Below are 27,725 nucleotides of genomic sequence, written 5' to 3' on the forward strand. Positions count from 1 at the left end.
ACCATGCAATTTAGTAAATGTGTTCAAATCATTTGGGCATGCTCTTGGGAAGAAAAGAACCTCCGTTTTAAAGTATTTAAACATAATCAAAATATGACATGCACGCAGGATTATCCTTTAAAAAGCTGTGCAGCAGCTGAAATAATGAGTATTGGTTTTAATACCTTCACTTTAAAATTGGAAGAGGTATCACAAAGTTCTAAAATTTAGGTTTTCTTAAAGTTACTCTTTTCACTAGTTTGGTTTGAAATTTGGTTGGGGTATTTTAGATTTATTAGTTTACCTCTGCATTTTTGACAGCTATTAATACTTGGTGTTTATCTGCATATCTTAATCTGTACGGAATATAAATAATTTATTCACTGATACGAAATGTTGATATTATGTGGCTCAGGAGATACGGGGTTTTAACACTTTAGCATCGCGTTTATAATGTGTGGATTAAATTTATTCAGCTGTCCTTGCCTAGATACCCTGATATTTTAAATGTCTGTGTTCTTCCTACTTCTGGAAATCCTGATATGCAAAAGGTGTGATCGCACCACATAAATTGTCATTAGATGATGTGAGAAAGAAACCGAATGAAAATGCTGCAGAAAGCGGGGTGACCGTTTTGATCACTGAAAGGACCAAAGGCACTGCCAGAGCAAGTTTATCTGGGCAGGAGAACAAAGCCCGTCTGCATACCGCAAGTCGCTGCATTAACATTTGTTAAGTTTAACCTAGGAGGTGTTGATGTTAAAAGCAAAACTGTGCTGACTTTAGTCTGTCTGGTAAGAAATAAATTAGCTTTTGTTGGAGAGCGTTTGTTCGCGTTTGTCTTCATAGCCTCAGCTCCTAGGACCTGATCCCTTAACAGGGATTGTAATTTTCTGTTATTGAAGTTTCTAGGAGGTTGTCACAGGAGAAGAATCGGAGATAACTCAGGCAGATCTGATCTAGTATTGAGTTCTAATCAGTAAATTTAGGTGTGTAAGGTATTTAATAAGTACGGATGGATTGGTGGTCAAAAGTCGGTGTGGGATACAAAGATTATCACTTAAGTTTACTACAATGTATACATGTACACAAAAGCTGTCACTTACCAGCCATCGCTGCCTGGTGTCGGTCAGGAGGGGGTTTCCTGGGCCTGAGGGGTACCTGGGGGGTGTCCCTGCCCCTGCACAGGCAGCTGCTCTGGTGGCAGAGCACCCTGGGGTGCAGATCCTTACAGCCTAAAGTGGGTGACTCTGTCAGATTTTCTGCTGTGCTCATGCACTTTTGGCTGCTTGTCAGCCCAGTCTCCAGCCAAACTGTTTATTTTGAGGGTTCGGTCCAAGTTCTCACCGACAGCCTCACACCAGGACTAACTTTGTTTGGGCCTGCCTGCTGAGCGTCTGCCTGGACCAAAGCTCAGTGAGGTCACGCAGGAGTAGTTCATCACAGAGCTGTAAAGCAATGGTGATACTGAAATTACTCTTTGGTTGACTTGACTGTAATTTTAGACAAACCAAGGGAAAATGGTATCCGTGCACTGAATCCAAAGTGGTGGGGGTGGGTTTTTTTCCCTGCAAGCATCTCCTTAGTTACAAGCTCTGTACTGTCAGCGAAAGCTTATGCAATAGTTTCAGCATTGGCACTGTAATCTTAGGAGTCTGTCTGAAGTATTCCTACTCTAAATTCCTTGGTGCTGTTGCCAGTAATGCACTCCTGAATATCCTGTCAGTCTCGCATCAGCCAGCAGCTCTCCAGGGGCGCCGTCCACCTGGGCACTTAATCAATAGCAAAATTTATTGACGCTCGGTTACAGCAGCTCAGCGGTCCGAAGGCAGCCCTGCAAGCTGGGAAGCATCAACTGTGCTGGAACGGGCTCAGGGCCAAGGGGCACCTTAAACCCTTCAGTGCAGCCAGTTCGTCTGCTTACAGGAGACTGCAGCACGCTCCTGGGGCTGCCACAGCTGGTGAAGCTGCCTTGGTGAGGTGCTGCTGGAGGGTTGTGGTTCTGCTCTGCCCCAGGACATCGGCTGAAACCCCTGGAGCTGGACAGTTCTCCTGCTTCACCAGCCCCAAAAGGGCTGTTATTAGCTGTGGGAGCAAAGTCTGGGCCGGCCAGACACAGCTCACACCCTGTGCTTGTCTGTGCCAGGCCGAGAGTAGTGCCTGTCTGTGAAATATGTGCAGTCACAAGCACACCCTGGGAGCTTTCTTAAATCCATACCCACAGAATCCCAGACTGGCTGGGACCTCTGGAGATCATCTTGTCCAACCCCCTGCCAGAGCAGGATCACCCAGAGCAGGTTGCACAGGATCATGTCCAGGTGGGTTTGGAATCTCTCCAGAGAAGGAGACTCCACAACCTCTCTGGGCAGCCTGTCCCAGTGCTCGGTCACCCTCAGAGTGAGGAAGTTTTTCTTCATGTTGAGATGGAACTTCCTGTGTTCCAGTTTGTGCCCGTTGCCCCTTGTGCTGTCACTGGGCACCACTGAGAAGAGTCTGGCCCCATCCTCTTGACATTCACCCGTTAGATATTTATATATATTGATGAGATTCCCCCCTCAGTCTTCTGCAGGCTAACCAGCCCCAGCTCTCTCAGCCTTTCCTTGTACGAGAGACACTTGTTCCCTCATCATCCTCATACCCCCTCTATTGAATGTATACATCTTGGCACATATTTGTGGTGTAGCCCTTTGTTCTTCCGTTGGCTCTTGAGCTCGGTAACGGGCAGAGAGGGTTCAATCCCTGCACCAAGTAGGTAAAGGCAGCTGTTTCCTCTGGGCCTTTACACCCAAGGGAGCTGTAATGGGCTCTGGTGTGCCAGTGTCCATGCCCTGGGAAGCCCCACCCCTCAGCTTTCCACATGGAAGCAGAGGTTTGGGAAATTCAGCTCTTGGTGCCCAGCTTAGAAATGTGGGGAAAACCCAGGACTCCTACTGCCTGCTGCTGCCAGAGCAACTGGAGAGGAAGCGTCAGACAGTCCTGGAGAACCGGCAGTTCCCTCCAACCCGTGTGTGGCCAGGGCTGCATCAGGCATGAGTGCCATGGCCCAGCGCCCTTGCCCAGCCTCACGCCCCAAGGGGTGTGCAAAGGGCGAGAGCCAGCCTGCAGTGCCGTGCTGTGACACCTGCCCCCCCATCCCGCTGCAGTCCCGCACACCAGCAGCGGTGTGAAACACCCCGAAATGCAGCACTGCAGCCAGGATGCACCACAGGCCAGGGAAGGAAGCCAGCCCCGGGGACAAGCACAGCCTGTTCACAGCCCTGCGAGGCCCTGGGGAAGAGGTGGAGGGAGGCGCTGCAGTGCAAACAACTGAGGCCCAGCACCATGGCAGAAGGGGTCAGCCCTCAGAAGTACTACTGCTGGGTAAGGGGACACCGAGGACAGGCCTGAGGGAGTCCCCACCGCACCGCCGGGCACCGCAATGCTCACTCAGACAGAGAGGAACCCACTTCTTGGCCAACCAGTTTTATTTTCAAGTCCAAAGATAAAGCAGGTAGATACACTTGCAGCAGCTAGTTAAACAGGAGGCATGACCCTTTACTCAGGCCAGTGCTGAAAGCAGGCGATGGGGACAGGTACCCACAGCAGCCGCCTGCTGCCAGGGGCACACCTTGCCAGCGGCCAGACGGAGCAGCACAGGTCGAGCCCCACCCGTTCCTCCCCCAAAAGCACTGCAGGTCCTCCTTCACACTCAGTTTACAGAAATTAGTGTTCTCTCCAGAGGTGGCTGAGACCATCACAAAAAAGGCTGGAAACAGCAGGTAATGAGCCCTTTGGGGGCAAGAGAAGCCTTCCCACCCCCGCAGGCGGCTCTTGATCACAGCTGTGCCCAGTGAGAGCAACCAACCTGCAAACCCTGCACACCCAAATCGCTTACAGCCGCTCAGCCCGCATTAAAGCATTCGCCCTGGCAACTGCCATAGAAATAACAGTTGACATTCACCCACACGAAACATCGGGGAGCACCATTTTCCAGCTACCAGCATAAAGTCTTAAAACAGCATAAGGGCTTGACCCATTTGCTACCTCTCTGGCTGATGCTCGAATCAGCGCGGCATTTCCCTTACTGTGAGCCCACGGGTGATGCAGACTCATAGCTGCAACTCATCTATATTTCATACCGTTTCCTCTCCCTCGCTGCAGAACGGCGCTTCCCCTCGCCGAGGTCAGCTCCAAACCCTGCGCCCCCAGCTCAGCCAGAACGAAGACGTAGCATTGTTCTTGGCAGCATAAATACATCTATTTGCAAATACATTTTTCAAGGCTAGTGTAAATAAATTCACATTCGCCCTGCAGCAGCAAGTCCTTAATTACACATCAGAAAGGGGCTCTGCTCCGCTCTCAAATCATAACACGCTGTTGCTGCAAACCAAGGCCGACAGGACGCAGCCCTCTCCTACATCTTGTTTTGCTTTGCTTGAAGTGCTTAGAAGTAAAAATAATCGATCAATTTAAAACACGGACATAATCACTTCACCGTTCTTTGGTACGGACATTGGCCACAATAACCGACTTGGACATTTGACACCACAAGCACATGGCACACCAAGTTTAAGAGGTGCTTGAAATTTCTTTTCTGCTATGTAAAAAAAAAAAAAAAAAATTAAAAAAAAACAGAAATGCTTTCAAAGAACCACTCGCCAGCCACGTGCCCAGAATTTCTGCTGCTTTTTAAACACACACCATATTCGTAATTAATTTTATCCCTTGAGAGTCCAACTGGCAAACCCTAGCTATCGCTTCCGCTCGCCTTTTTGTGTCCTTTTCTTCTCCTTCTCCTTCCGCTCCTGCTTGGCTAGCTTATCCTTCTCTCGCTGGAGTTTATCTTGCTCTTTTTTCTTCTGGAACTCATCTCGCAGCAGCTCCCGTTCCAGCTTCCTGGCATTCACCACATCCTCCACGTTTGTGTTTCGGAACAGCGCTGGTGGGGCATTAAGGGCAGACAACGCTCCGGCTGAAGCCACACAGCTTCCACTCTGCAGCTGTGTTTTGGAGTTCTGAACTAGACTCTGGCTGGTGGATTCTACCTCTCCCTTCACCTTCCAACTGCCCCTTCTGCTTCCTCACCAAGCGGCAAGGAAATTGGGAATGAGGAATGGAGAAAGAAAAAGGAATCTCTGCTTGTTTTTCCAAATGGAAGAGTCATGCAGAATACATGCATGCTCCCTAGAAAAGGATTTTTTCCTAGAAAAATCAAGCTGCCTACAGGTTCTTAAGACTGATATGTAAAAAAAATTGTAAAACCTCTATAAGCCTAAGAGGAAGAAAAATAGCACGTCAGGGTACAGCTTCCTCAAGTGGATTCACTACAGCTGTACATACGACACATGTTTTTCCATACATGTACATGTATGTACACATACATATCTGTGATTAGAGCCGAGAGCCCAGGATGGAGCTGCTAGCCAGCGAGTACAAGGCTCTCCCGGTAGCTCCCAAACGGTCCCAGCCACGGTCCCGTGTCCTCTCCTGCAGCAAATGGTGACAAACGCTTTGGGAAGAGCACTGGAAAGAGCGAGCAGGTGTCTCCTCCGCTGCCTCTTCCTCCTCGCCATCAGTAATGTAGGGACAAGAATAATTTAGGTTTCGCTTTTTAATTCTGTGCTAAAACCTGCTTCCATCTTAAACCTGCCAACTGGTGAGCTCAAGGAATGTCCCAAATATTGTGTTGAGAACCATGCAGGATACGTGGTCCTTGTTCACCATCAAAATTCAGCTGCAGCGCAGCCTTACAAGTTTCACAGTAGTTTTGTTTCTGTCGCACTTTTAATAAATCCTGACATGATTAACCTCTCTGGACACCAGTTATCATTAAGCTGATGTTCTGGGACAATTATCCTTATTAATAGCATGTTCTATGACATTTCAGAGAGGGTGGAAGAGGGAAGAAAGGAACAGAGGAGAGAAAAGAGAAGGACAGGACCAGTCTCAGCTGTGCACACAGGGCAGGGAGGAGACGGACCTCTAACTTTCATTAGAAGCAAGATCAGGCTACATGTAAAGAAAAATGAATTGCCAAACTCAAAAGGTGGCCCTAAAGAAACAGGGAGTATTGACATGGATAAGGAAGAATGGGAAACTCACTGTGGAAGCCGCCTTCCTTCCAAAGAGCCTGGGTCACCAAGAATTCATTCAAAGGATACATTTTTCCGATCCAATATTTACGGCTGTTGCAGTCGATCCATCCTGTTCATCCTCGCCAGTGAGAGAATTAAGGAAATACGGGCATCAGTGACGAACTTGTGCCTCTATACAGTCACACTTAACTCAAAACACATCAAATAACAATTTTATCACGCCAGAAGGAAGAAGCTGAAAATTAATGCAGACAATAAAGGCCCAGGCAAGCACAAACCCCCACGTTCAGCTCCCTCCTGCTGCTCGAGCACCAGGTATTCAACTTTGCTCTTCAAGGAAGAACTTGTTCTTCAGCACTACGAAGAGTTAACTTTAAACCCTCCCACCCCACACATACTCTCTCTAAAGAGGATCTTTTCAGCAGATTTCTCGTCAAAAAGCAAGAGATAAATTCAATACATTAACTACTGGGCACAGAGTTACTGGGAGGCAATTCACTCCCGCAACACACCTGGACTGGGCAAACCTCACCCAGCCAAGCACGCATCGGTGGGGAGCGTGCAAATGGCAGAGAAACACACTCAAAGGAGCATCTGCTCGTGGCATTCCACAAATCAGGAGCGTCCTTGCTTTTTGCCATGGAAGTTATTTTATCGTGGAGAAGGAAGACTGAAAAGTTTCTCCAGTTCTCCCCACTAGACACGGCAAAGCTGGACAGGTGTTTTAGGAGATTTTAATAAACACTGTCCTGCAAAGCACCGAGTCTCGACTGGGTCAGGAAAAGGATATTCCTCCTCATCCGTCACATTGGCATACTGGGCCAGGAGGGCAGCTTTCCTCTGCTTCTCTTCCTGGGAGACCTCCTTTGGCTTCACCACAATCTTGGCCTGCTTCTCCATCATGCTGGCGATGGCTTGGATCTCATCTGGCAAGGAGAGGAGGCAGAGCGTCAGTTAGTCCCTGCAGCCGCGGCAGTCAGTCCCAGTCCCCAAAAGGCACCATCCCGGGCTGTGTCCTGTCTGCAGGGAGGCAGCTGTCCCCGGGGGCCAATGTGCCGAGATAAAGGGAGAAGTCTCACCGAAAAATACCCCCCGCCCTCCTCCCAGGGTCACTAGTGGTGCTGTCAACCCCCAGAGCGCAGCAAACAGCCACTTTTGGGAACTCCATCTCAGACTTGAGAGGGCAAGAGCTGCTGAAGAGCCACTGGGGAGGCGTCTGATGCGGTGCTGTGACACCAGCTTCTTCTCGTGAGGAGGAATTCCCCCGCACTGTGCGCAGCCACGACCACACACCATTTTTCCTAAAGCGAGGTAAGTTTCACGATGAAACTTTGAAATCAGTAAGACTCTGGCTAATGAAAATCCACTTTAGTCCAAATTGCATTCTCTTCCGGTTAAAAGCAGCTAAAGAGGTTTATTTAACTATTTACTTAAAACTACAGCAAATAGAAATTCTGAAAACCCGAAGTGACTGGTCAGTTTAATACTCTCTTCTTTTCTACCTGCCTAGGGAAACTTTAACACTGAAGTTCTGCTGCCCATTTCATCAAATGGCATTTGGGGTTTGACACCAATTTTTTTTTTTTTTAGTTTGTTAATAATTTATCCTCAGCATTCTGTTATTCTAAGTCGATACTGATTTCACTGCCGATTTATCCTTATACAGAATCACAGTGAAATAATTAAACTTTTGCATTTCTAACAACCTAGAAGGACACACACCACTACCTTCCTTCTGTCACAAGAAAAATCCCTGTGGGTAACCAACGGTCTGAGCATTAGGAGCCAGGCAGCAACTCCAGCAATTCCAATCACTTGTCCCCAAAAAAGGGATTTGTTTTATTTAACGCACAGAACAGCGTAACGTTTCCCTGTCCCCGGCCAAAGGCGAGGTTAGGCCGAGGGCAGGCTTCAATGAATTTTTGGGGAAGCCACTGAACTGCTGCAAGGTTCAGCTGCCTCGTCCGTAAAAGTAGTGGTGAAACACGGATTGAGACGAGAAAAGCACGATGTCAACGCAGGCCTTGCGATCAGGACTCACTGGGAGAGCTACTTGTAGAATGACATCAGCCAGTTACGATATCGTTTGCAACCAGAACCAACACAAAAATTGTGAAGCCAACAAAAAGCAGGATTTAGCCAAAAGGGACGTTACATTGTCACGGGCTGCGGTGAGGTCCGTGCAGTTGGAAGATCACTAATTGATCCATGCAGTATGCTTAAACCAGCAAAACCTTTCCAGCATATGACTTCACTGTACTCAATGACCAGAGCAAGCCTCCCCTGATGAACAAGAATGAGACGGAGGTCTTCGCTCCTGAGCCAACAGCTGAAGACGAGGGATGGATTTGGAGAGGGGACACAGAAACCCTGGGGCTGTACATGTGACTGGGAAAGGAGCAGCACTACAACAGCAGCAGCAGCCTCGCAGAGCTTCAACCCAAAAGGATTTATGGAAAAATTAAAAAAAAAAAGACAGTTGTAAGAGAAGATTTTGAAAGAGGAAAATAAGGATGTTCTCTTGATGCGTACTGGGACCTTCTCCTGGGGTGAGCAGCAACAGAAGGGACAGCACAGCTCTCCATCGGTGCAGTGAAAAAACACTTGCTTCCCAAACTAGCATCAACTGAAGTAGCACGGGCATGTTATACCATAAGTGCACCAGCTGCCATCACTACATCATTAGCGTTTAACGGAGAGAAAGTCCTAGGTGTTTTGTGAAAGGAAATTCTAAAAATCCTACAGGGAAAAAAAAAATTAGCTTTTCCTCTGCAGGATTACAAACCCAAAGAGCAGCAGAATACCAGGGACAGCCAGAAGTGAAACTGCTCATCCTCATTTCATATTTCAAGGGAAAAAAAACACCAATAAATAAGCAGCAGTGACACTGAGAAGCAAGTCAGATCTGCAAACATATTAGCAGCGTTGGTTTTAACTACTAACAGGACGAACACACGGTTCTCATCTTGGTAAGGCCCTGCAAATTACTCATACCACAAGGAAAGGCACACCAAGCAGTGACACTACCTTCTTTTTTCTCTTTGGTGTCAACAATCTGAGATTCAGACCACTTCTCGACTACTTCCCTGCAAACATCGTTTAAGAGATCTTCTTCCTAGTAAGGGAAAAGAGACTTCTGAGTCTTGGAGTAAAGTTGGTCTGCTTTACAAGCATGAATCAGATATGAAAAGCACGAGCTGCAAAGGATCTGAACACCCAGCGATAAGCTCAAGCAGTACAGTTTTTCCACACAAAATCCACTCATTAAACACACACACGGGACTTTGGTTAACCCAGGATGATGGGAGTCATGCGATGCACTTACTCATTGACACAGCTCAGGACTAGAGATAGCCTCGACCCGCTACGCACCGCAGTGGTTTGCTTTTCACACGATACAGTGCTAAATCCCCGCTGGTTTCCCAGCAGCTGACTCTCTAGGTGCACCAACCTTACCAACACCAACAAACGGTGATCGGGGTGTCTTCACTCTACAAATCTACCACCCAGCATTGTATCTCTTCTTGAGCAAGGCTGTGGAGACGCTACTCCACAGCCACCTCCAAGCCAATCTCACTAAAGCAAATAAATCAGACTGGATAAAACATGGGTCAGGGCCGGTATGAAGCTGAAACCACTTTGGTGGCACTGACAGACCGTCTCCTCCCACCAGTGGGGATATTCTTGTCCCCCCTTGACCTGCTCCAGCATCAAACACGAGCTCGAGGTGGCAGTGGAATGCATTCACACTGTTGTTCATCACTGAGGAAGACTTCAAAATGCAGGGAGAAAGGAAACACACCCGACCAGCAGCAGGACGGTATTCCCATCACCAGATCCTTGCCTTGTGGAGCTCCACCGTGACCAGCTCTCTCCCCGGTGCCTACATACGGCTTCTCGGGGACTGATCAACACCGTAATTCAAGTTTGCACAGCAGACAGGCGACACACTACACTACCACATCTCAGCACGCGCAGTCACAGCCTTGCTGCGAGGATTGCCCAATACGCGAGTTCAGGTTACAGAAGCTGAATCCAGGCAATAAACGCGATCCTGATGAAAAAGAAAAGTGTTTTGAAGAGTTACAGCCAGGAGCACTTCACTGGGAAGACGTGCGTACAGCGGGCAGAAAGTTTCAGTTTTTGTTTATTTTGCTCATTAACACTAAATCAGGTTTGCCCACAGCTTAGGGAAAACCAGCAGCAGAGAGGCAGAGGAGAGCTAATACCAAACACAGATAACCTGGCCAGGGACACCTGAGGAACGAGCTGGCTGGGACAGAGACACCCCCTTCCCCTGCACCTTGGCAGCTCTGGACCGTGCACTGCAGGTGTCAGCACTCGGGCCTGATCTGGCACGGCCTGCGAGTCCTTGCAGGGGGGCAGCAGCACTGCACTCGGGCAGGGACAAATCAGGCAGCAAAGCAACGATGACCTCTTACTGGAGCTGTTCTGCCCACCCTGACCATCGCCTACCCCGCCTATGCCAATAGCTAGCCCAAGAGGCAGAAAACCTGCTAAACCCTGCCTGGAAAACCATTTCTTACAAAGATGCGTAAGAACCAGACCTGCGCCGTCTGCTCCTTTCCTCACCTTGCACAGCCAGTGTTCTCCAAAGAAAGAAATGATGCTGGTTTAGAGGTCAGTAAATACAGAGAAAAATTAAACATGGAAAATATGTGCAGTAGTTGGCATTTTGCAGATGAGCGCATCTAACCCCTGCACACAGACTTCCCACTGCAGAGTTCAAGATCCTCATCTTGAAAACCTGGGCGCTAGTACCTAAAAACACTCACTTTCAAGCTCCAGGACAGACCGTCACTGAAAACATTATGCATCCAGTGGAGCAAAGCTCACCTGCACAAGGGACAGCAAAAAAGTTGAGTTCTCCACAACTATGGGACAGATGAGGAGATAAAAACAGACAAAAATCTGCCCACCTTTTGCTCCAATACAAATAAAGAACTACTTGGAATGAAATCCTCCCACCCCGAGTCTACAACAGCTAAGCACAAAATTCTGTGTGAACGGGCAGACGGCAGGAGAACCGACACACAGCGACGCCATCGCACAGAACAGCTGAGCACTGAGACCATGAGCACAGTTCAGGGCCGGAACAACAGAACGAGGTCCCTGGTTGGGGAGGAGACTCTGCAAAGACAAACACGCAGGATACTCAAGGCCGTGACTGAGGAGATGATCTGCAAACAGGGAAACAGCAGAAGGACAAAGGGTTTGCGATTCGCACCAGTACCAGGCTCCCTTTTAAGAGGTCACCACGCCCTTAGCCAGAGTAGATCCAGAGGACAGGATGACGCTGCTAAGGTCCGGAGTAAGAATGGGTGGTTTAGGTCTGGAAGAAGCCACTGACCCCACTCCCACTGGGAGATGACACCAAGATCCTCACAGGAACACACGCTGGATGAGCAGACCAGCAACAAGGACAATGTGCACAGAAACACCATTTCACATGCCAGTCAGAGGGGACCCTTCCAGCCCCCAGAGACACAGTAAGTCATGGAAAATAATGAAAATCAGCATGGTTCAAGGACACAGAAGACATGAAAGTTTTTAAGTGCCAGAAACACTCATAGTAAAGAGATCCTCCTCGATGGACAGGCTCCCCAGGTGCAGGAATACTGGCTCACTGGAATCAAGGCTGGGAAAACGATGAGCAACTTCATAGTAAGCCAGGAGAGAAGGCTGGGAGAGAGACGTTCCCTGGATGTCAGTACGCAGGAGGAAGAATATCAAGGCAAGCGATGATAAAGGAATGGCAGTAAGTGGGAAGGAAAATGAGCGGCAGAAGACTAACAACGATGGCAGAGACCTGCGCAGCCTTCTAATGAGGGTTTGAGCAGTAAGAAACAAATCGGGTATTTGTGTACCAGTGGAGGCAGGCCTACACGGCGAGAAGAACACCAAAGTGAGTTCTAGTGATCCCAGAAACAACGGAAAAACAGCTGTGGAGCTGGAGAAAGGGAGAAATGAAAGACCGAGATGACAGCGTGCAAACAAACACAAACGAAGGAACAGCAAAACAGCACGATGGGGCAGCCTGGGCGAAACTCAACCGTCACGGAAGCAAAGGGATGTCCTGCCACGCAGTGCAGGCCGTTTGCTGCAGCACCTTCCGTCTCACTGCCGTCTGGATGGAGACCTCTGCGCCTCTGGGAGCCTCGCTCCCCACGTACCAGAGCAAACACCAGTGGTGGAGTTCAGAAAGCTGAGGGTGCAACAACCAGATATCTTCATCTAGTGTTCCCCAAAGAAAGAAATGATGTTGGTTTAGAGGTCAGTAAATACAGAGAAAAATTAACTATGGAAAATACAAGTGATCTGGACTCTGGTTTAAAGAGAAGAATGGAACAGAAATAGATCTCGGTTCTAAGTTTCTTGATTTGAAGCAGTTATGTCTGAATAAACTCAGGGAATGTGACATCGTCAGTACTGAGGAACCACAGACACGAGTGCGGAGGTCACCTGAAATTTGTTTTCGTGAGGGTTGTCAAAAACAAATAAGAAAAATCATAACCTGGAATGTGTGAATAGAACAAAGAGAAAAGATTTGGCAAGAAAGGCCCCAAATTAACCAAATAAAAGATGGTTTCAAAATTCAATACAGAAATAAGCAGAGTCTACAAATAAAGGAAAAAACGCACTGACTAAAAAAAGTAATTAAAAAGTCTGAGAGTTCAAGAGGCAAAAGTTCTACAAAAACTGCAGAAAGATCAAACTTGCGTTCAAACTTGCAAATGAAGCAAAAGTCAGCTGTGACCATGACACAGAGAAGAAAATAAAGAAAAGAAACAGGGCTGTGGTGCAACACGTACAGGATAAAGATGGCCCAGAACTCACAAACATGAAAACCCCACACCGTTCTCAAACGGGGCGGCAGCACACGAGGAGGGTAATGCGGCACTAAAGGGAAACGGGGCAACAGCAGAACCCGCTGTGGGGCAAGGGACGGCCACCGCACTAGCACGGCGAAACGCGAGGCTCACCCCAGGCCTGGTCTGGGATCAGACATGGGCTCTGCCTTTGGTGATGAAACGAAGCAAGTCTGGTAATTACAGGCAAGTTAATCAAGCTCAACTAATTTAGAACAGCTTTTTCCAAAGACGTTTTGCTCTGCCCCTAACACCAGCAGGATGCACGGTTTCCTTCTCCGATTATTTTAGGCACAAACCCATACTGGAACAGTTACGCTTCTTTTAGAAACTACCTTACTGCCCGTGCCCCTGGGTGGGGAAGGGATGGCGGAGGCAGCGAAGACACACTCTGTCTTTTAGGAAAACCGATTTAAAATGTCATGCAGTCGGTGAGTGGAAGGAATTGCGTGACATAGTTACCTATGATAGCAAAAAGCTAACTGTAACGACCAGGTCCCTTTGGGTTTTGTGCTCCTACACAGACGTTCCAGGAGTAAATCAGCAACAGCCATTGAGCAGCCTGTTATTCAACAGCAGCACGCGCTCACTGTTTAATGTTTTACACTAGAAAACATCTGTTTATGCAACATCCTGAGATACAGATACTGTAAAAACCTTAAAAGCCCCCACAGGAGATGACTATTGAAGAGGAAATCTTTTCTGCACTCTCCTAACTGCCTCCCGGAGCTCTGAGGGGGTGAGGCAGGCACTGCCCGCCCCGAGAGCCCCAGCCTCTGCCCAGCACGGCAGGCAGCGCAGCTCCAGTCTGTCCCGGCTGGGAGCCAGACTCCAGCTCCAGCCCGATCCGAGGGCCCGACTCCTGGCAGACAACGCTGCACCGTGAGGAACGACGACCATCGCTGCGTTACCCTAAAAGATTCGTTGTTACAGATCAGCTCTCAGACAGCCCTCGGGCCCTACCCGAAAGCCCCCCCCCGCCTCCTCCGCATGAACCGAGCGCGGCCCTTTCCTCCCCCCCCGCGAACACCCCACTCCGCAGCGGCTGCCGAAGTTTCCATCAGCCCCAAAACCGGCACAAACCCCCCCGCCCCAACAAACAAAAACCCCAAGCAAACTGCAACCCCCCCGCAGGGCCCAGACAGGCCCCCGGAGGCGCTGGGGACCCCCTGGGGAAGGCGGTTTCCCACCCGAGGGCCTCAGGGGAGCGATGCCCGCGTGTCCCCCGCGGTTCCCCACGCCGGCCCCCCACAGAGCCTCCGGTCCGCGGGGAGACGGAAAGCTCAGCGGCGCGGAGCGGGCGGCGATACCCGCCGGAACCCGCCCCTCAGCCCGGGAGGCTCGTCCCGTCCCGTCCCGTCCCGCCCGGCCGCCGGTGAGAGGAACCCCCCGCCCCTCACCAGACAGGCGGCCAGGACACCGCGCAGCGCCTCCAGCCGCTCCTCATCGCTCTCCTCCTCGCGGAGCAGCCCCTGGATGTAGGCACCGTAGACGGCGCGGTCGAGGCCCAGCGCCTCCAGCCGCCCCGCCAGCCAGGCCGCGAAACCGCCCGCCGCCTCCCCGCCGGGCGCCGCCATCTTGGAGCGCCGCCGCCACCGCCGCGCATGCGCACGCGGCCGCCCGCGGGGAGAGCGAAGAGGGCGCGACAGTGGCCGCGCAGGACAAACTTGTGGCGGTGCCGGCGGGGGAGCGGCAGCACCGAAGGAATCAACCCGCCCGTGCCCGTGGCCGGAGAGCGGCGGTTCCTAGCGGGGCGGCTCGCCGGTGCCGGTAGCCTCGCCCCGCTGCCGCCGAGCAGCCCCGCTCCTTCCCCTCAGGAGCGGCGAACACGCTGCGCCGGCTTCGCGGGCCAGCGGCGTGTCCCTGCGCGGCCGCCGTAGCGCTGCCGTTAGGGGCGGGGCGGGGCGGGCGGGAATTTAAGCGGCGGCGGCGGCGCCTCCTCCCCGCCTGGGTGTCATGGCGGGTCCCGCCGCTCCGCGGCCTCTCCGCGGGAAGTCCTTCTACCTCGACCTGCCGAGCGGGCGGAGCGCGCGGGAGCTGGCGGAGGCCATACGGCGCCTCGGCGGGGTAAGCGGCAGCCCCCGGCTCCCCCCATCCCTCCCGGGGCCGGCGGTGACCGAGGGGCTGGGGCGGCCCCGCCTCTGTTCTCTCTCCATTTCTCTGTCTGCTTTTTTTTTTTTTTTTTTTTTAACTGGTTTCCTTATTCTCCCGGTGTTGATTTGACACCGTAACGCATCCACCCCGCTCCCCTTCCCGCTGGGCCTCGCCTGGCAGCCGGGGAGCCCCTCGGGGAAGGCGGCCGCCGGCCGTGGCCTGCCGCTGTCCTGCCCTCGCTGCTGGCTCTTCCCGGCCCCCCTCCCGTGGCGTTGGGCAGCGCGGTCCTGCCCGTCAGCAGCTGCTGTGAAAGCTGCCTGTTCCCGGGGGCACCTCCCGGGCAGTGGTACCGGTGGTTTGGCGATGGGAGCGCCTTGCGGTGGGTGCTGACTGGTTACCTGGGGATGGGAGCGCCTTGCGGTGGGTGCTGACTGGTTACCTGGGGATGGGAGCGCCTTCCGGCTGGTGGGAACTGGTTCATCTCATCCCCCACAACAGCCTGTGGTGGCTTCATTTTTTAGGGAAGTTGTGGGACTTCCAAATGTTTTCTGGAGTTCAACACAGGGTAAGGTAGGGTAACGCCAGCCAAGATGCTTTTGTCATGTAGCTGTGTGCTTTTGTCATGGCTTTCCCAGAACAGCCATCTGGGCCCTTCCCCCTGTGAAGCTGCTGTGTGGGTGGATTCTTGTGGTGTTCTTTGTGGCCTCCCCAGATTCCCTTGGTGTTGATATTGCTCACCGATTCCTTATATCCTCTCCCAAGACCCTTTTCAAAGTAGCGTCGCCCCAGTCACTGCGGCTGGAGCAGGGCAGGGGTTGTACCCGGCAGCTGGTTGTTCATCTGTTTCATCTTTCAGTTTCCTTATGACTCTTAAGTTCAGTTTGGTTCTAATAGTTGTTAGTGTTTGTTTTCAGACTGTTTAATCTCTGAGACAGATATTCTCATGTGCACCCTGAAACCTCCTGAAGTCCTTCAATGCTACGCACAGGTGTAAAATCTTCATTTAGCTCTTGTCATTGCTGTCTCTGCTGCCAGGATCACGTGTTGGCTGTAGAGACACGTGGGGAAGCTGACTTAGACTGTTTTCCCCTGCTTTTTTAATCACATCTTCATGTCGAGCTTGCCGATTCCTTTCTGTCCTCTCTTGGATGTGCCATCAACACTCAGGGACACTCTTCTTCTCATAGCATCTTATTTAGCTGTGCATCCTCAAGTCTGAGAAGCGCTTGCTCCCAGCAGTCAGTTATTTCTCTGTGTAGCAGCCACGCTACTTCAAAATAATTTCAGCCTTCTGACTATTCCTCTAGCTTCTCATCGGGCATCGTCTCGGGTTATTTCCCTCTCTGAAATGTGGTCCACCGGGAGCGGAGTTCTCATTCATCTTACTCCTATGGAGATACTGAATTCATCTGTAAAGCAGCTCTCCAATAGTAATACCCAAACCCAGGCCCTGTGTGTTGTTCAGGACCAAGTTAAGGGCATCTTATGGCCTTGGACTTCCATGTGGTATCTTGAACTTAGCCTTGACGCGGGTGTGGTGACACCTTGGAGCATTATTTGGACGGGGAGATTTTGTTCTGTGGTTGCAGCCTCCTTGATCTCCCATAACACGAGTCACCGTGGCAGGGCAGCCTGCAGTGTTGCTCCTGGCACTTCACACGGGTGGGTCGGGGATCTGGATCCACAGGGATTCTGTAACCAGCAGAACTGGTTTGTTCAGTGGCCGCAACTTCAGACTGCTCAGATCTTTGTCTTCCTGTGGGCTTCATACCTGTGCGTTGGTGCCCCAACTGTCTGCCTTCTGCTGAGTTTTTGATAAGCCTGCTGTTAGTGTCTCAAACTTTGAGTTTCCACCTCTTTCTCAGACTTCAGCTTCTGTGCAAAGGGGTGTGTGTGTGTTGGTTTTCTAGTTCGCTGCTTGTTCTGTGTGGAGCTGCTTGTCCCAGCTGTTCGCTTTCTACAAGGCAGCAGTTCTTGCTTAGCAGGACTCTTTCAGCTCAGAGTTGGGTGGTTTTAGAGCTGCTCTGTTCTGTCTGCAGGTGACTGAAAGCTTCCTAAGCAAAGAAGTCAGCTATGTGGTTTCCAGCAGCAAAGAAGCCAAACGAGACAAAGCCAGGACTCGGACTGAGAAGTGGAGCAATGTAACTTCAGAAGATGCAAAAGCCACGAGCCCAGTGCCTTCTACCTCCAAAGGGAACCACACCAGACCTCACCAGAAGCCACCAGACACTGTAAGAGCTATAAAGGTTCTATAAAGGTTTAGGCCACCTCAAAGTTTGGCCCAAGGGATCTATAAAGTAGAACCTGAGACCAGCGTTGGAAGGTAAAGTTGTACATGCCCTGAGCAAACATGTTGTGCAGGTTTTTTCCCCCTGGTCTGGCCGCTCATATTCATACTAAATTCTTTGTGTCTGTATCATTGTCTGCTCAAATGTGTGTGACAGCTTTGAGCTAGTAACTGAAGGGTATCTACTCAAATGGCAGAGGAAATGGAGGGCTTGGTTGGCTTCCCGACAGAGCGGGCAATCTGTCCTGGTGCAGCGGTGTGTCTGGAAAAGCCAGAGAAATGTAGACAAGATCAAAGCATTGCAGGCCATGGGTGCGTGCTCACAAACACAGGTAGGGCAAGGCCACTTGGGAGGAGATCTACAAGGGCAGCTTGCAGGAAGGAATTGCTCTAGGTCCTGTTCACCCTGTCAGGGCTGGGACTTCTGGTCAGTAGTGCTTGTGGCCAAAGCTCCAACGTCCTGTGCTGAACGCTGGTATCTGCTGGAAGCTGTGACTGGGGAGAGCCTACTACCCCAATCTAGGCCCCCGGGTGTCTCTGCCAGCTGGATCTGGGCTGATGTTGGGGGTTTCACTCAAGGTGTTTGTTCCCCTTGCTCACAGCAGTACCCATTTGTCTCGGAGTGCTTAACCTATTTGCTGAAATCATTGGCTTGCAAATGAGACTGTTCCCAGGATGTTCTTAACCCCTGCCAGCCTGTTGGGATGTGGCAGGCAGAGTTTCCGAGCTAAGTTGCTGCTTCCTCTTGGCTCGCCCTGAGTATTCACTGCTGTTCAATAAAAGCCAAGCCTTGGCTGAACAGCTGCTTAGCGTAGATCCAACGGGTGCCTCTGTGGTTTGCATTCCCTGGAAATGCTAATCCTGCTGTCTTTGAGGCGAAGTCTTGGCCAGACTCTTCTCCCAGCAGAGAACGGGTATCGCTAGAAATCATTCTTACTGGGCAGCCACGCTGCCCTCAGCTCTTTGCTTTAACGTGGTACTTGGCTTCTTTCTCTGCAGGCCCTGATCAGCAGGGGAAAGGAGCTGCTGCAGAAGGCCATGAAGAATCAGGTGAGCAGCGTGTGGAAGGGCTTGTCCTTAGCTGGGTATGTTTGGAGTACTGCTGAGCAGCACGGAACCAGTGCCAGCCGCTTCTCCAGAGCCCCTGCCTGCTGAAGGGAGCAGATTCTGGGGCTGGTAGAGGTATGAAGCAGCTGCTCGTGGCTCCGCAGAATACAGTGCAGTGCTCCTGGGCGTTGTTCTTCAGAGCAGTGTCATCCATCCGTGTTAGTACTTCTAAGGCCTGTCCCAGTGATCTCGGTGCTCAACACAAGAGAATTATTAACACAAGACCCATTGTTAGATGAATTTTTAGTCTAGAAAGAACTAAAGCCATGTAGCTGGGGCAGAGGGCTCCCCTGCAGTCCTTTTGCTGATATGACAAGTGTCCAAAAGAATTTTGGTGCCCACTTAATCCCTGCTATAGCATGAGCTTTTAAAAATTTGACCTAGATGCTACTGTTAATTTGGGGTAGATAAAGCATGAGTTCAAACCTTTTTTGCCGTGCTCTGATTTTAATAACAGCTATGCAATGGTCTGTCAACCGGGCAACAGGAAAATCTCTCTAAACTAGCTTTAGAGCTGCATGTGCTCACGCAGCCATCCCTGCTTTGAGCCATACCTTGCCAAACCTCTCTGTTTGTACAGGACACCTGCAGTGGCAGCAGTATCCTCGCCAACGCTCGCCTGTGGGGAGTCCAGATCCTGCACATGGATGGTATCCTTCTCTGTAGGCTGAAATTTAGCTCTTGGTAATCAGCAATTTTTGAGACAGGTGGAGCAGAAGTGAGGTAGTGAGCATGGGACAGAAGGAAGAAATGGCAAGCAATGCCGATACTTGACTGGTGCTGTCCTGGCCATGGCTAGCTAGGTCTGCCCTTCAAAAACCAGATTATCTTGTCCGTATAGGACATGCTACTGTCACATTTCTGATAGCAAACACTGAGTATGTTGTAATATACTAAAGCTGTAATATTAGAAAATGTTAATAGCTTGGTCGGTATGTTAATTTGCTCCAAAAAGACCATTTTTACTAATTGACCTGGAAGTACAGATCATAATAATGGCAGGATTTGGTCATTTTTAATTAGGAAGTGCTGATGTTTGAGGACCTATGCTGGAAGGCGCTTCCCGTCTCAGTGATGAATGGGGAGGGGGTGATGGGAAAGACAGATGGTGAAACTCTGATTCCAATAATAGCTCTGGAGTAAAAGGTTCCTGAGCGTCCGATGACAGTGACATACAGCCGTGACTGAGCTTGTCTGGATGCGTGATGGAGGCAGCCGCTGCTAGTACATGTTCCTGAGCAGCCAGCTCTGCTGAACTGCAGCGGTGTTGCAAGCCTGTCAGGGCTTTCCGATGTCAGGGTCTGCAAAATTCGTAACAGTGTCTCGTTTCTGCAGAGCCTTAAAACCAGCCTCCAGCTCTGCTAAAGAGCAAAACGGGGTGTTGCCCCTCAAAACACTTTTTCTTGGCTTCTCCCTGGGCAAATTAACTGTGTAGTGGTGATTGCCTGCCAGGCGATGGCAGGCTCAGGCACTGCGTGCTTGTCCTCGGTGCCGATGAGGAGTTAGACTTGTGCCGCAGTCGGTGAAGGGGAACAGCTCGCCTTCTTTTGTTGAGCCATGGCTCTTTGACATCCCACCTGCACAGAAATGTTGTCATACGCTCAACAGCTGCTGCGTGCTGTCTCAGGAGCGAGGAAACGGTGCCAGAAGACAGAGGTAACTGACCCAGCTCCAGCCCAATTTGAGGTGCTCGGGATCCCTCGGTAGCTCTAAGCAATCCTTCTAGCTGCTCTAGGGCTACTGGGCTAGTAAGCGTCGTGATCTCTGAGGTTTTCATCCAACACTGGGTAATCTGGTGCTTCTGTTTCTTGATGGAGACGGCAAAATTCTTTGAATTTTGGCTTTTATAAAGTGGGGGTAAAACCAGATGAAAATTAGGTGGCCTTTAGTTATCAACATCATCTGTAGTGCAGCTTAATACTGTTTTTTTGACTTGTAAGGGGCTAAGGGTAAAACAAAGATCAAATGTGGCTAGTACACTGGCTTTCTGAAGTATTTTTTAACGCATTGGAGAGGTCAGTGTGAAGATGGGGCATAAGATCAGAGTGGCAGCCTGTATGCTGTATTTAAAGTAACTCTAGGTAACTTGGGAGACAAAATATCAGGGGGAGGTGATGGTCTCTGATGCAGGAGACCTGCACCACTCTGAAGTGGTGGGTGAGACTGCTGTGATCTCGCTTTGCTGCTCTGGGATCAGTAATTACAGTTCTGCCTGTGCTGGCTCCCATACTAAATATGTCACTTTTTTCCTTTAGGCAAAATGCCTTCCATCTGGATCAAAAATTCACAAAGGTAGGCCCGGAAGTTGTGCTCCTATTTACACTTAGATGCAGAGTTGCTTGAAGAAGCCTCATTTAGAATTTGAAAATCAGTCTGAAACATCAGCAATCCAAACTATGCCAACTGTTAAGGCAGTTTCTCTTCAATGGTTTTGTAACTCCTTGTCTGAGCCTGGCTGCAGCCTCCCGATACAGCTGAGGATGTTACGCATTCCATTTCAGGCAGTTGTGGGTTTTTTAATATCCCATAAACTGTTTGTAGTGCAGCTCCCAGAATCCTGAGGCCCCTGAGAGCTGCTCTGCTGGCACTTCATGTTGAATCCACCGGCTTAAATGAAGTTTTGAAGAATAATGCATCCTACAGAGGAGAGCGTGTTCCTCACAACCCACTCACTTCTGTTAGGCTGAAATGTACTGCTGAGACACCGATCTAGGGATAACGCTTCCAAAGGAGGAGGGGGGGAAACCAGGTTCTCATCTGCAATTAGACAAGAGCCAATTGTGGTACTGAGATTGGCACCAGTGACGTCAGTTAATTTGTGACTTGTTTGACTTTGCTCATCAGAGAGTGAATGCTCAGTAATATCTCGGAGCAGACTCCAACCTGGATTCTGTATGTGACACTTGGAAGATTATTTTCCAGTTTTGGGAGGGGAAGGTGGTGAAAAAAGGCTTGAAAAGCTGTTGAATAAGGCAGATTGTCTGCTGCAAGCTCAGAGCTCTTCGTTGTGGCATGCTCTGAACCCTGCCTGGGGACTTGTGGTGACAGCTGAACCATTTGTCACTGTTCAGCACTCTGCCATAGAGCTGGGGAGCCGCGCACCAGTCAGTCTTATCTGGGCCCTGAACGTGGCCTTGCTTTCAGAAGCGCTAAGCATTTGGCAGCATTTACGTGGAAAAATTGATCCTGTACTTAAATAGCTACTTTAGTGACGTAAGAGTGCATTCGATGCAAGCTCAAGGGTGAGGCTCGAGGAAGTAACTGGTGAGGACGGGTGGACTCGGCCCTTCTGGAGGATGAGGTTAAAATTTCTTTGGACAAAACAGCATCGAGTGGCAGGATCACAAGAAAACACCCCCCCTCACCCTGCAGAGGCAATAAGAGAGGCACGAGAGGTTTGGCTTCAGGGTCAGGCAGACGCCCCATGGGAATACCTTGGTGTTCATTTGTTTAACCGGATCTGTACTCGGATTTCCAGGCTGAGCGTAACATTACCACTTGCGCGTTGAAGGTCCCTGCGAGACAGGAGGGACCTGGCGTAGCCTCTTCTGCCAGCCTGGCTCTGAAAACCTTTCCCCGAATGCACTGCTGAGGCTTTCTTCTGCTCCCTTAATATGCGTTATGCCTTTGTAGGAAGCACAGCTGCTGCTTGCCCTCCTCGGGGACCAAGCCAAGGCCAGGTACTGCTCTTCAGCAGTGTTCTCCTGCCAGGCTTGGCTACACAGCATCTTGGTGTGTCTCCAGCAGCTCTTACTGCTTTGACTTGACTGTCCTGGCCTGAGATGTTCTGAACTCTGAGCTGTTGTGTAAAGGGAGAAAAAGGTGCTGGAAGGGTTGATGCAGAGCTCTGTGCTTGTGCAACCGCTGCTGCAATTTGTTTCTTACAAACTTGTCTCTCGTGCTTGGCAGTGTGTTTCGTTGAGGTTGCATGACAGTTTTTGGGATTTGAGTCAGAATTGCAGACTTGAGGTTAGGCCACTGGCTGATGAGACTGAGTAGGCATTAAGGATGCAAGGGGCTGAGCTGGGTGGTCTTTCGAAGGTGGAAACAGTCCAGAGTGGGGCTGCCCCTCAGCTTTGGTCACCCTACTGAATACTCTGGAGGCAAGGGCTGCTGTAGAATTACCCCAAGAGCTGTTCTGGCTGCGCTTAGCTGTCACTTAGTGTTCACACGTGTCAGGAGTACTGGCGAGCTCAGCTCCGTAGCCAAATTCTGTTGGGGAATGAATGGATAAGCAGGAAATTTGGTCAGGGCAACTTCTAACCAGCTTGCTTTCTAGCAGGAAAATTGAAGCCCCCGTTCCTGAAGGTTGAAGACCAGAGCAGGTAAATGAGGTTTTTCAAAATGTGACAGCCTAACTTTATTAAAACCCAGGGGCTTCCAGGGAGGGAATCCTTTACCTGGTTTCTTTGCATGTGGGGCAGTGAATATTCTGTCCAACGTAGAGCATGGCTTCTCAGAAGACCCTCTTCCACACTGGGAAGTGACCCTCGCCGAGAGAGAGGCAAATGGAGTTTGGAGAAACAATCCAGGTGGCTCCTATGTCGGGGGGGGGGGGGGAAGGTGTTAAATGAGACTTGACAGCAGAGCTTACTTCCTTGCTCAGATTCCGTTTGTGATCCTCGGCAGGTCACTTAATCTGCCTGAGCCCTCTGAAACGAGGAAAGGGATTGAAACGCATGAGGTCAGGGCCCGTAACTTGATTACAGCATTCAGCACAAGGGGATCTGATCTATGTGGTGTTTCTAACAACTCTGTAACTCTAACAGCATCCAGAGTGCCAATTAATTATTCTGAAGGCAACATTTAAGGCAGCTGCAGAGTCAAACACTAGGTTTTACATGCTGTATGCCATAAAGTGTGAAGAGATGTGGTCTAGGAACCAAAACCTTCCCGTGCTGCTGCGTAGCTGAAAATACTGCCCTGGCTGCTGCTGATCTGCCTCGGGGGCAGAAGGTGGGTTGTTGACTGAGCAGGCAAGCCTGCCTTCTGTCCAAAACATGCCCCCACCAGTGCCGTTACTGGGAATCGGGTTTAGTACTTCCAGTGAGCAATGGGAGATCTCTGGAACAGCCAAAGGGAAGGACAGCGATGGGCAGTATCTCATCACAAGTGAGAGGGCACCTTGAGCCCCTGTGAGGGAGGGATAGCTCTGCAACCATGCTATCGCTGCCAGGAGTCTGATGTCCTGATCTGCCGCTTTCAGGCAATTCCGGCCCTTCCATCACCAGTTCAAAAGCTTCCCCGACCTGAACTTCTTGGCACCCAAAACTTCCAGCCCGTTTGAGCCACTGAAAAGCCTCTCGAATTCTTGCAGAGCCAGGTAGGTTCTGTAGCTCCTGTGCAAGTTTTCAACCCAGCTCTCCTGCTAACTGCTGCCTTGCTGGTTCCTGGGATCTAGAGGACCCCTTGTCTTCTGGACACTGGCAAAGGAGCCCTGTTCTGGGTCCAACAGCTCAAAGGCAGCACGGCCTCCCCAGCCCTTCTGCAGGCAGCTGGGTACCTGCTGGTGCTGTCGAGTGAGGGCAGGGAAGATCTTTGCTGTTACCTTGCAGGGGTGCGGAGGGCTGTCCGATGCGCAGCGACGGGGAGAAGAGCCCCCGATCCACACCGGTCACTGTGCCAAAGAAAAAGAGGGGATTTTGTGAGTGCTGCCAAGAGACCTTTGAAGAGCTGCAGAAGGTAAAGGTTCCCTGGGGACCTGGTTCCTTGCAAAAGTTACGAGGGTCACTCAGCAGCTTCATTCGTCATGTCATGTTCTCACTGCAAACAATTTTGGAAGGAAGGCAGATGGCTATGCATACAGCCCGTATGATGTCTAGCGGGATCAGCCTCGTAGCTGAAAGCCATAGCGTACCTGTGCTCTGGGCTGGGCAAACAATGGTTTTGAAGATTGGAGCGTGACACGCTCATCTCTGAGGCTAGGAGAGCCTCAAGGATCATCCCCTTACCTGATCTGTAAGGTGGGAAGCCTGTTCCACAGCAGTTGGGGGGCACAGGCTGATTAAAAAAGGTGGGAAGAGGTTTTTTATTTCCTGGAAGAGGTTTTTTTTTAATCTCGTGCAAGATGCCAAGCGATGTGGCTTTCGGAGCCCAGCCTTTAGTGGTAGACAGTAGGTATTTGGAGTCTGCATTTTCACTAGCTGCTGGGGAAAGCTGTAGGCTGCTGTTAGATACAGACACAACCTCCTCAGCAGCAGGTGTCTATGGGAACAGAATGCTCGCTGGGAGCAACCCGGGGGTAACAGCGTTGCCTACGTTTCCCAAATCTGCTGCCAAACAAGGGCTCTCTCTGGTGAAAAGGCTGGTTGCTCTCCAGTCTGTCAGGCTGTGGGAAGTGGCTGTTACTGCAAATTTCCCTCCTGCGAAAGGACAAGTGTTGCTCAAAGGGCCTCTGCCACCTTCCAGCACCTCCAGAGCCCCCAGCACAAGCGGTTTGCGCTGGACGACTCGCAGTACGCCCCTGTGGATCGCGTCATCTCGCAGCTCACCAACAACTTTGTGGAGCAGTCGGCCAAGTAAGTCTTTGCGAATCTGGTAAATCCTGGAGCGAAAAAGTGGCATGGTGCTGCATGGCATGCTCACAGGAACGGGGCCTGAGCCTTCGGGCTGGTACCGGTCCCTAGCTCATGCCCTGTGCCAGGGAATCGGGAAGTAGGGGGCTGCGGCTGACTGCAGGACCGACCTGGCACCTGCCAAGCAAGGTTTAGGTGAGCCGTGGGAGATGTTCTTGAGTTTCTGTGGCTTCTCTGCTTCAGGGAACTCCCCGTAGACTTCCAGTGCCTCTTAAACTAGAAAGGGCAGCTGGGGCCATCTCTTCCAGCCCTGTCTGACACAAACCCCGCTGCTCTGCAGCGCTCCTGTGCCCAGACCTTGGGCTGTTGAGAAGGCCAAGAGATCTGTCATGCTGCCCATCTCCTCTGCCAGCAGCAGTGTCACTGTTTGCTGAGCCTCACCAGTCTAAAATTTCTTACCACCTCCTCAGCAAGGACTTCAAAGGTCCTACACTGCAGAAAAAGCTTCACCTCGCTGAGGGGGAGGGTGTTGCTAGGCCTGCAGTGAGCATTAACTGATGGTTCTTCTCAGGGTGCCTCCATCCTGCCTGACAGATGAGCGCTTAGTGCCTCAAGCACAAGTTACTGGAGGAATTGAGATGCTGACAGCAGAGCTGGGGAAGGAAAAGGAGCAGCCTGAGCAGGGTGCTGTGGAACTGTTAATTGACGCGGAGCATGACCACGGCCTGAAGACCAAGGGGTGTTCCCCTTGCCTGCCCAGGGACGGGGTCAGTAATCCCAGAGCAGGGGGGCTGTCGAAGAGCTGCTGTCTGGGGCTGCCCGCTGGAGCAGGACTCCCCAGAGCGAGCTGTGCTGCATGTGGCACCACGGAGGAGTCCACGGTGGGGGACACACGCTCGGGCTGGGTGCCCCACCTGGGCTGGGGGACCTGCGTAGCGGCCGCTCGTGTCGGAGAGGCAGTTACTACTTCATTTGAACCTCATAAACAGCAAATGCTTGGGTCTACCGGCCATCTTCCACAAGCACTGCCTGCCTCCAGGAAACGCCAGCTCTCCTCCGGACACAGTGCCCAGGTGGGAAAGAAGCCCAGGCTGGAGCAGAGTGGTGGCCTCTCTCCATGTAGGCAGACAGACCCAGTGGGTGGTGGGATGGGTGCGCAGGGTGCAGGACAGGTGTTGGAGCCAGGCTTACCTGGTGCGGTGGAAGCTGGCAGCTTGCCCCAAAGCACAGAACTCTCCACCAGACCTCGTAGCTCCCCCGGTTTGGACCCACACCCACGCGGGAGCCCTGGGGACCCTGCGTCACAGCCAGGTTCCCTTGAAGCTGCGTCTGTGGGTTTTGATCCCACAGAAGCTGCCGCAGCCAGCGCTGTCAGCGAGCGTGGCTGGAGGAGAGCGAACGTGAGTTCCCAAGGGAAGCAGCTCGGAGGGGAGAATGAAAACGCACCCAGAAATGTGAGTAGTCCTGATCTGGAGAGCACAGCGAGCATGACCAGCTGTCCCACTGGCCGGTTGCCCTCTCCAAAACTGCCTGTGGCTGAAGCCAGATGTTGCTGCTCGCTCTGTGTCAGAGCGGCAGAGAAAATAGCACCCGAACTACCTGACCTCGCGGGCCACAGCAGAGAGTGGGCTCCGTGCCCCGGGCTCCTTCAGCCTCTCCCACGCGACGCGCCGGCTGACCACGAGTTCAGCGAGAGTTCTTCTGAGTCAGACTGGGATGTCCAGCTGCTCTCCACGCTAACGGGCGTCCAGGATGGCAGGGTTCGGTCTGTGGACAGGGACTTGCTCCAAAGGACACACGTCAACGTGAGGGACAGCGGGTACGAGTCTCAGCTCTGCTCAGTTCTGAAGCAGAAATCGGAGCTTCCCTGGGCAGGCAAAGAGGACAAGAACTGCCGGAACTGCTGCACAGAGACCAAAGGAGCCTCTTTCCCCGTATTTGAGACCTTCTTTGGCAGCTGGACTAGTTAAAGCCACCTCCTGGCTGTTCTCTGGGCCCTGAGTGGGAGCTGTGACGTGGCTGGAGAGGGATTTAACGAGCCACCCTCCCTGCCAGGCCCAGGAGGTACGGCCGAGGGCCAGAGCGAGACTGTCACTGCTCGGTGGTCTCCAGACACTGCAGACAACCTGGGCAGCTCCTGTTGGGAACCGACGGCCGCTGCGGTGGTTTCACTGTCCTTGGCTGCGAGAGGGGCTGGGGTCCTCCCTCCTCTCTGCTGGTAACGCTTCCAGCCAGTAGCTTCCTTCTCAACTCCTCACTGGGCGGCTGATGAGATGGTCTTTCTCTGGAAGTCTCTCTTCAGCAGGAACATGCTCTTGCCCTTCACGATTGAGAGCATGGCCCATTCCTCCTCTCACCCAGTCCTTGGAGGTCCAGAGGCCCTGGGGCTGAGATCTGGGTTCTTCACGTGGTCTGGGGTTTTGTTGGATGTCTTTGACTACTTACAGATGTTTTAACTGGTATTAAATTGTTGGGGTTTGGTTTGGTTTTTAGCAAACTTTTAAACTTTGAAATAAAATGAAGGATGAGATCCTGCTCTGTCTGGTGGCCTGAAGCACAGCTAACTCAAAATTGTGTGAAATGCCCATCAGTAGAGGCTGGGTGGTGACCTGGCTGGAAGGGAGTTGGGGTGATGGTGGGCACCAGGCTGAGCATGGGGCAGCGGTGGCTCTACCATCACCCTGTACGTGGTTTGCCCTAGGACTCTGGTCAGCTGCTGTGGACCTGTCCCTGTAGCTGCTGGCTGTCCCTGCTGAAGGATGATCCTTGGAAGAGGCAG

The 27,725-nt window shown here is 51.4% G+C and overlaps 2 protein-coding genes across 2 annotated transcripts; one reads left to right on the forward strand and one right to left on the reverse strand.

The window, feature by feature from the left end:
* Nucleotides 1-3,425: 3,425 nt before the first annotated feature.
* Nucleotides 3,426-14,803, reverse strand: CCDC43 (coiled-coil domain containing 43). Its single transcript, XM_054801707.1, has 5 exons — nucleotides 14,344-14,803; nucleotides 9,081-9,168; nucleotides 6,844-6,979; nucleotides 6,120-6,178; nucleotides 3,426-4,897 (listed from the first exon to the last, which is right to left on the reverse strand). The coding sequence occupies exons 1-5, from the start codon at nucleotides 14,518-14,520 to the stop codon at nucleotides 4,710-4,712; spliced, it is 648 nt and encodes a 215-aa protein (XP_054657682.1). The 5' UTR covers nucleotides 14,521-14,803; the 3' UTR covers nucleotides 3,426-4,709.
* An 82-nt stretch (nucleotides 14,804-14,885) lies between these two features.
* On the forward strand, nucleotides 14,886-27,476 carry DBF4B (DBF4 zinc finger B). The gene is made up of 11 exons (XM_054801699.1): nucleotides 14,886-15,010; nucleotides 17,077-17,268; nucleotides 18,324-18,374; nucleotides 19,012-19,081; nucleotides 20,017-20,087; nucleotides 20,687-20,723; nucleotides 22,714-22,756; nucleotides 23,638-23,754; nucleotides 23,987-24,113; nucleotides 24,840-24,949; nucleotides 25,518-27,476. The coding sequence occupies exons 1-11, from the start codon at nucleotides 14,900-14,902 to the stop codon at nucleotides 26,914-26,916; spliced, it is 2,328 nt and encodes a 775-aa protein (XP_054657674.1). The 5' UTR covers nucleotides 14,886-14,899; the 3' UTR covers nucleotides 26,917-27,476.
* Nucleotides 27,477-27,725: the final 249 nt, after the last annotated feature.

Source organism: Grus americana, chromosome 22 (genome assembly GCF_028858705.1).
Source record: "Grus americana isolate bGruAme1 chromosome 22, bGruAme1.mat, whole genome shotgun sequence".
NCBI classification, from domain to species: domain Eukaryota; kingdom Metazoa; phylum Chordata; class Aves; order Gruiformes; family Gruidae; genus Grus; species Grus americana.

What these genes read in the sequence shown, in the direction of transcription:
- CCDC43 (XM_054801707.1), bottom strand. Translation starts at nt 14,520, where the DNA reads ATGGCGGCGCCCGGCGGGGAGGCGGCGGGCGGTTTCGCGGCCTGGCTG. An exon ending in CACCAAAGAGAAAAAAGAAG is followed by an intron (nt 6,980 to 9,080) that starts GTAGTGTCACTG and finishes TCTCCTTGCCAG; the next exon opens with ATGAGATCCAAGCCATCGCC. An exon ending in AAATATTGGATCGGAAAAAT is followed by an intron (nt 4,898 to 6,119) that starts GTATCCTTTGAA and finishes ATGCCCCACCAG; the next exon opens with CGCTGTTCCGAAACACAAAC.
- DBF4B (XM_054801699.1), top strand. Translation starts at nt 14,900, where the DNA reads ATGGCGGGTCCCGCCGCTCCGCGGCCTCTCCGCGGGAAGTCCTTCTAC. An exon ending in CCATACGGCGCCTCGGCGGG is followed by an intron (nt 15,011 to 17,076) that starts GTAAGCGGCAGC and finishes TTCTGTCTGCAG; the next exon opens with GTGACTGAAAGCTTCCTAAG. An exon ending in CCAGATCCTGCACATGGATG is followed by an intron (nt 19,082 to 20,016) that starts GTATCCTTCTCT and finishes CCACCTGCACAG; the next exon opens with AAATGTTGTCATACGCTCAA.